At 40.7% G+C, this 8065-nt stretch overlaps 2 protein-coding genes and 1 non-coding gene across 4 annotated transcripts; all 3 read left to right on the top strand.

Annotated features, from left to right (window-relative positions):
- On the top strand, positions 1-2325 carry LOC106326927 (methylsterol monooxygenase 1-1). Of its 2 annotated transcripts, XR_001267349.1 has the most exons (6): positions 133-468; positions 551-873; positions 1460-1607; positions 1705-1737; positions 1821-1941; positions 2072-2325. XR_001267349.1 is itself a non-coding variant. In XM_013764895.1 (5 exons), the coding sequence occupies exons 1-5, from the start codon at positions 133-135 to the stop codon at positions 1875-1877; spliced, it is 897 nt and encodes a 298-aa protein (XP_013620349.1). In that variant the 5' UTR covers positions 1-132; the 3' UTR covers positions 1878-2325. The 2 variants fall into 2 exon arrangements, 1 of the variants encoding a protein (XP_013620349.1); XM_013764895.1 differs by having other exon boundaries at positions 1-468; positions 1821-2325.
- A 4-nt stretch (positions 2326-2329) lies between these two features.
- TRNAK-CUU lies at positions 2330-2402 on the top strand. The gene has a single exon. It is a non-coding gene; the product is annotated as a tRNA-Lys (tRNA).
- A 2168-nt stretch (positions 2403-4570) lies between these two features.
- On the top strand, positions 4571-6771 carry LOC106324006. The gene is made up of 2 exons (XM_013762035.1): positions 4571-5496; positions 5727-6771. The coding sequence occupies exons 1-2, from the start codon at positions 4571-4573 to the stop codon at positions 6769-6771; spliced, it is 1971 nt and encodes a 656-aa protein (XP_013617489.1).
- The last annotated feature ends 1294 nt before the right edge of the window (positions 6772-8065 follow it).

The raw sequence follows: 8065 nt of genomic DNA, 5'->3' as shown, positions 1-8065 counted from the left end.
TTCGCCAACTATATAACAAACAAACACTCTCTTCTTCTCCTCTCTCAACCTCTCCTCCCCCAGATCATAAAATCTCCACGTCAGCAAAACTCAGTCGCAAACTCGCCAGAGAAACCGAGAAACTTTACCATCATGATTCCGTACGTAACGGTTGAGGAAGCTTCCTTCGCGCTCGGAAGAAACCTCACGTGGTTGGAGACAGTTTGGTTCGATTACTCCGCCACAAAGTCCGACTACTATCTCTACTGCCACAACATTCTCTTCCTATTCCTCGTCTTTTCTCTGGCTCCTATCCCTCTGGTTTTCGTCGAACTGGCTCGATCCGTTTCTGGGTGGTTCGACCGGTACAAGATCCAATCCAAAGTAAACTACTCCTTGTCCGACATGTTCGGTTGTTACAAAGACGTCATGAAGATGTTCATCCTCGTCGTTGGTCCATTACAACTCGTTTCTTATCCTTCCATTCAGGTTATCTTGAATCTTGAAACTGATACTGACAGAATCCTGAATGTTTCATCACATCATTTACGTTATTGTTCATGAAATACAGATGATTGGGATACGATCTGGGTTACCATTACCAACACTTTCAGAGATGCTGCCACAGTTGTTCGTCTACTTCTTGATAGAAGACTACACAAACTATTGGGTACATAGATTTTTCCACAGTAAGTGGGGATACGAGAACATTCATCGTGTTCATCACGAGTACACAGCTCCTACTGGATACGCTGCACCTTATGCACATTGGGCTGAAGTGTTGCTTCTTGGAATCCCAACGTTTATGGGACCAGCGATTGCTCCTGGTCACATGATAACCTTTTGGTTGTGGATAGCCTTAAGGCAAATTGAGGCTATAGAGACTCACAGTGGGTAAGGGCGTGGTTTTAAAGAAATCAAATAACAAATCTCTATTCTTTGCTTTGTTTTTTTGTTGTTACTTTGCAGTTTATACACTTTTTCTTCGTTATATTAAGTGACTGCATCATATCAATGTTTCTTACATCTTTCCTTAGTTAGTTTATGTATTGTATATTATATATAAAAGAGGCCACGCTGTGGTAGATACAATAGTGGCTCACCTTTTTACAACTGGGGCTAAGTTAGGTATTAGGTTTTTTATTCTAACTTTTTAGGCTTTCTTAAGTTATTGTGAATTAAAAAAAAAAAAAAGTTATTGTGAATTGTTTGGGAATTGGTTAGTAGAATAGATACTTTTGGTGAACAATTAGATAGGCTCTATTTTTCTATAATTAATTTTGTAACCCAAAACATCTAAAGCAAGAGACAAGTGCGGTAAGAGGAAACTCGGCTCACTTTAGTCTCTTGGGTTTACTGAAGTGTTTTCTTGCTTGCTTGAAAAGTTTGCAATGTATCTCGATTGACCTTAAAAAGGGCGTTTGTTTGTATTTGTTGGGTAAAAATGTTAAGTTATGGGGTTTGTTTGTTGTCATTGCAGATATGATTTTCCATGGAGTCCAACAAAATACATCCCTTTCTATGGTGGTGCTGAGTACCATGACTACCATCACTACGTTGGAGGACAAAGCCAGAGCAACTTCGCTTCAGTTTTTACCTATTGTGATTACATTTATGGAACTGACAAGGTAAGTGTTTCAACGAATACAAAACTAACCAAATTGATGCACCAATTCTAGCTTTAAAACATTAACCATGTGGTTATATATTATTCTTCCTCATTAGGGTTACCGATTCCAAAAGAAGCTTCTTGAGCAGGTAAGCCCAGTTGGTCTTATCCTGACCTCTAGAAGAAGAAGCTATAGACCGTATTGTTTTATCAAAATATGCTTTGTTTGTAGATCAAAGAGTCGTCCAAGAAGAGCAACAAGCATAACGGAGGAATCAAGTCCGACTAGTAAATGAAAATATGGTTCTGATGAAGAACTTCTTCAGAACAATTTACGTCTGGAGAAGATATAGGTAAATCTAGTCAGCTTCACGTAAAAAAAAAGGATAAGGGGAGTAGTAGTAGCGGTTAATATTTTTCAGGCGTGTGTGTCTTATCTCTTACGTCTTCAAACTTGTTACTAACTGCTTTTTTTATCTTAAGCTCACATGAAACCTGCTGCTTCCGACAAATGTGGGTCATGATATATAAGTGTGTCGGGACTGGGTTTTGCTCTTTTCTCGCATTTTATTTTAGTTTATTTTGTTTCGTGTTGGAGAAGGAAGAATATGTCATCAAAGCCGTGTTTGTTCTTCTTATTAAAAATGTATTTGATAAACCTTTGTTCGTACTTAATACTTATCACTACTTTGCTAAATAGTAAAAATAATATACAAGTTATATATCTATAACAATCATCAAGCCTGTCTAGCTCAGTTGGTAGAGCACAAGGCTCTTAACCTTGTGGTCGTGGGTTCGAGGTCCACGGTGGGCGATACTCTTATTTGCTTTGATATTGTACCAAACTTCGAGAGGGCTTCAAAAAGGCAAATCCATTAATATACTTCTTGAATGGGGCAACACCGGACTTGTTGAAGGAGCCTGAGAGCCAGAATAAAATGTTGGCTTTGGTTCATTCTTACAAGGGTAGTTTTCTTTTTTTGTTCACACAATCCCTGCTTCATACAAAACTATACAAGGGTAGTTTTGTTTTGGCAAATGACATTTGTGAGTTCCTGAAAAGATAGATTACCCTTTTTTTTTTAAATACAAATACAGTTTATAAAGTGAAAGAAAGATGTAAACTTGACCCATCACCTAGTTTTAGCGGAATTCTATACTATAAATAAATCGACATCAAAAGAGGTTATAATTGCGAGGTGAGTTCGATTTTCGAATCGAGCTCTCTATACAAATAAAGATCGAGGTCACTAAGTTTTCTCTTTATAATCTATCTCTAGAATTCTTAGGAGGAAAATTTTGTTTTATGCCCGGTTAGCGAGGGTCTTCTTTTATTGTCGAAGGCTAGATTGGATAATACAAAAAAAAACTCGCCGTCTTTGTTAATGAAGTTATTTATTCAGTCTTTGTCAGGTGAGGTCATATATTTTCTAAGATGTGGGTTTACTTCGTCCCAAGGAATTTGAATGTGAATCACTCCATCTTCCATACTCATTGACCAGTTAGCATGTCTATCTTGAGTATATATGGGCAAGAGCTTGTCGTGTTGCTTTCGCTATCTTGCTTTGTCCTTCAGCGAACCGGTTTTCTCGGTTTGAATGTCTGATATATTGTGTGTTTTGGCACATTATATGTATTGTCTTACTAATAGTTTTTAAGGTTTTATCGAGTCTTTTTAGTCCCTTTTCGAATCATAACAGGTCTAGAGTTGCATTGGATGGGAAATAGACCAGCTAGAGGAAAAGAAGAGAGAAAAGTATGATTTGGAGTTTTTCGCGCAGAACAGTCAACCGGAGCAGTCTTAGTGCCTGCTCCAGCGACAGAGATAAAAAAAGAAGTTTCCAAATATTTTGGGATTTGCCCTAGATTTCCTATTTCTTTCCTATAGCCGCCTGTGGCTCCTATATATATAGTCTCATATTTATTACTTTAAACCTACCTTAGTTTTTACGCAAGAAAGACCTAAGAGAGCTTTGTGATTTGCGATTGCTACTGTAAGGGAGACGGCTCCATCTATCTCCTAGAGAAGATTATCCTGAACCCTCTGATTTCTATTATCTATTATATGCAGTATTATTTAGAAATCATGTTTCTCTGTTCTTGTGTTATGTCTGAGTAGTTACCGAGTTAGTTTAGGGTTCTAGGGTTTGGATTCGTTAGCTGAAGCATAAATAAGTCATCTTAAAATTGTCTACATTCATATATGTTCTTATTGCTTGCATTGAACTGATCACTTAGTGCATGAATTAGGGTTAATCAATTTAGCTAGTCGTTAATTGATAACTTGACACGATTTGAATGAGCCTTACATCCTTAGTCAGCGAGAGTAGATATTAGAGTGTATTGTGAACATATCGGACTTGATCTCTAAGGCTTACCATCGTGTCTTGATCCAAACGAGAATTTAGGCATCAAGACCGACTCGCAAAGGAATCAACACCACGAGAGTGGGTTGATTCAATCAGAGTGATCCGAGTTTAGACTTGTTATAAACAGGACTTGAATAATTGCCTGGCTTGCGATTTCATTACCTGAAGAAGAAACCCTAGACTAGCGCCTTTTAATCAATTCAAAACAACATAATCTTGTTACTTGTTATTTAAGTTATTACTTCATTAAAAAGCCCCACTTCGTTTTAGCTAAATTTTGATCCCATAAAGACAAAGTGTGAACTGGTCCTTTGGAATTGAATCTAAAGATATTACAACTACACTGTTAACTTGACAGTAGCAAAGATCCAATTTTAGTGCATCAAGTTTTGGCACCGTTGCGACGGGGACCAGCTTTTTACATTTATTTTTTCGGTTATTTATTTAGTCTAAAATTTCTAACTTGTTTAATCCTTTTTGCAGTTAATGACCCAGGTGCATGACCAGTAGACTTACTCGGAGCAATACACAAGGGGACTTAATTTCGCTTACAAATCAGGAACTCGCAAGCTTAGAAAGAACCAACCGTCAACAAAAATCAATTACTGCAACAATGGCTGACTTCGGCACTCCAGAACAAATGGCCGCTTCTATGCAACAGATGCAATATTTGCAGCAAACAATCGTAGCGCAACAGCTGGCTGCACAGCGGGAACCACCTGTCCCAATTGGTGAAAGAAACCTACCGCGTAACATCCCTGCTACGCGCTCTGCTATCGCTCCACCACCATGTCAAAGGGCAGACTTTGAGATAAAACCCGGCATGATCAATCTTGTCCAGATAAAGATGTTCCATGGACTGTCAGCTGAGATACCGGTGGAACACATTGAAGCTTTTGAAGAGATATGCAGTTTCACTCGTGCAAACGGCGTCCCACCCGACTACATCAAATGCATGTTGTTTCCATTCTCTCTAGCGGACAAGGCTTCACGATGGCTTAAGTCATTACCTACAGGTTCCCTAACTTCTTGGGAACAGGTTAGAGCAGCTTTCTTGGGACACTTCTACACGAAAGCCAAAACAGATGCCCTAAGGAACAAGATCTCCTCCTTCAAGCAACTCGCTAATAAACCTTTCAACGAAGCGTGGGAACGGTTCAATGATACCCTCAGAGAGTGTCCTCATCACGGGTTTGACGATGACCATGTCCTAGGAATCTTCTACAATGGTGTGGAATGGGAGTTCCGCAATGCTCTAAACGCAGCGAGCAATGGAGATTTCATGACTCAAACCACAAAAGGAGCTCACGCGCTAATAGAGAACATGGCAGCTAGTTCGTCCAACAAAAACGAGGAGACTGACCGTTCCAAGAAGGTGAACATCATGGACACTAGGAAGATTGATGACCTCGCCGCTAAGGTCGATCTGCTACTCAAGAACAATCAGAATCAGATCTATTTCATGGAAGAGACCAATCTGGAACTAGGTACTACAGATGCTGCAGCAGAAATCGATCATCGGAAGAAGATCAGCAAGAGGTCAGCTACGTCAATGGGCAGGGTTGGCAGTTCAAAAACTACCACCCAAACCCTAATGTAAGGAACAACCCGCACTTGTTCTCATACAAGACCAATCCAGACAACCCCAATGACAGATCTCAGGGAAATCAGTTCCAAAACACTGGATATCAGAAGCCATACCTTCAGAATTAGAATTAGAATGGGAAGATGTTCATCCTCAGCCAGGCTTAGAATCAATTTCAGAACAGGCAGAATAATCCGCAAGCTGCTCCTGCAACCGCGAGCGGTCCGCCAGATGAGCTGAATGGAATGATGCAACAACTTCTGCAGGGGCAACAGATTCAAGGAAAAGCACTGAACCAGGTTACAACCGAGATAAACACTCGGATGGACAACATGTTCACTGAATTGAATTCCAAATACGATGATGTAGCAAGCCACATAAGGCAGATGGACGTTCAGATTGCTCAAACTGCTGAGACAATAAAAAGGCAACAGGGAACACTCCTAGGGAAAACAAACAAGAATCCCAAGGACTGTAACGCAGTCGAGCTGAGAAGTGGAAGACATCTATCAGATTCTGTCCCCAAGAAGCTGACTGCTCAAGAGAAGGGAAAACAGAAAGAGGGAGAACAACCTCCGCTTGAGGATGTCCACGACGACGATCATGAATCAGAACAGCCAACAGCCACAGAACCAGTAGCTCCCACGACGCAAGATCAACCTGTTCCTACTCGCGTCTACATTCCAAAAGTTCCCTACCCAGTCCCTGCTAAGAAATCACGCAAAGATTGCAAAGAGATGAAGTGCAGGAAGATGCTAGATGAGTTGAATGTTAAGTTCTCTCTCATGGATGCTATTCTGATGATTCCTTCAATGTGCAGTCTTGTGAAAGGGCTGATCTCTGGGAAGACCTCTGCAGACAGCGACATCATGATGGTCTCGAAAGAATGCAGCGCAGTCCTTCAAAACAGAACAGTCAGGAAATTGGAAGATCCTGAAAAATTTGTCATATCTGTTCAGATTGGAAAAACAGTCTTCGCTTGTTCTTTATGCGATCTAGATTCCAGTGTGAATCTCATGCCCTATTCAGTTGCAAAACGCATGGGACTAACCAATTTCAAGCCAACCAGGATTTCTTTGGTGTTTGCAGACAGATCAGTCAAGTTGCCAGTAGGTGTTCTCGAAGATCTGCAAGTTCAAATTGGTGACACCACTGTTCCGGCAAACTTCGTGATTCTAGAGCTCGAAGATGAACCACAAGACCCTCTCATTCTGGGTCGACCTTTTTAATGCACAGCTGGTGCAATCATTGATATCCGCAATGGGAGAATTGATCTCCAACTGGGAGATATTGTGATGAAGTTCGAGATGGATGAGTTGCTCAAGCGACCTAAGCTAGATGGTCAGAACTTCACAATTAGCGACGAGAACGCCGCCTTGACCCCTCAACAAGGGATGATCGAAGAAATCCTCGCAGATAATCCTTTGGAAGTAACCCTGATACGAGTAGAGTCTGAGCAGAACACATGCAACGTTGACGCTGACGGGTACGAAAAGATGCTAGACTCGTGTGGAAGCATTGAGAAGACGGTCGCTTTTCTAAGTCTGGGGGAGACGAGCAATCAGATTTCACCAGAAGAAACAACTGCTCCTAAAAAGCCGACCAAACCAACCAGCCTGCTCGATGATTCCTGGAGCGAACTCAAGGCTCCAAAGATCGAATTAAAGTCCCTTCCAGCGGGACTCAGGTATGCGTTTCTTGGACCTAATTCCACATATCCTGTCATTGTGATCTCTGAGCTAAATAATGTGGAAACTGCTAAACTATTGTGTGAATTGAGAAAATACCGCAAGGCAATAGGATATTCGTTAGATGATATTCCCGGTATTTCACATGATTTATGCATGCATAGAATACACCTAGAAGATGAATCGATGACTTCTATAGAACATCTGAGGCGGTTAAACCCAAATCTAAAAGATGTTGTCAAGAAAGAGATAATGAAACTTCTAGAAGCTGGTGTAATTTATGCGATTTCTGATAGTAAGTGGGTTAGTCTTGTTCATGTAGTTCCTAAGAAAGGTGGGATTACTGTGGTTGCTAATGAAAAGAATGAATTGATACCTACTAAGACAGTAACTGGCCACCGTATGTGTATTGATTTTCGAAAACTAAATACGGCCACACGAAAGGATCACTTCCCGCTTCCATTCATTGATCAAATGCTTGAGAGATTGGCTAACCACCCATATTACTGCTTTTTAGATGGTTATTCAGGTTTCTTTCAGATTCCCATTCACCCAGACGATCAGGAGAAGACGAACTTCACGTGTCTTTACGGCACTTTTGCCTACAGGAGAATGCCGTTTGGTTTGTGCAACGCTCCTGCGACATTCCAGCGTTGCATGATGTCTATTTTCACTTACCTAATTGAGTACATAATAGAAGTTTTCATGGTCGATTTTAGCGTCTATGGGAACTCCTTTTCTGTTTGTTTGTCAATTTTGTGCAGGGTCCTTCAGCGTTGTGAGGAAAAGCATCTCGTTTTGAATTGGGAGAAGTGTCACTTCATGGTGAGAGATG

This window comes from Brassica oleracea, chromosome C2 (genome assembly GCF_000695525.1).
Source record: "Brassica oleracea var. oleracea cultivar TO1000 chromosome C2, BOL, whole genome shotgun sequence".
In the NCBI taxonomy this organism is placed as follows: Eukaryota; Viridiplantae; Streptophyta; class Magnoliopsida; order Brassicales; family Brassicaceae; genus Brassica; species Brassica oleracea.
Note: the sequence above shows the minus strand (reverse complement) of the source record. Positions and strands in the feature narration are given on the sequence as shown.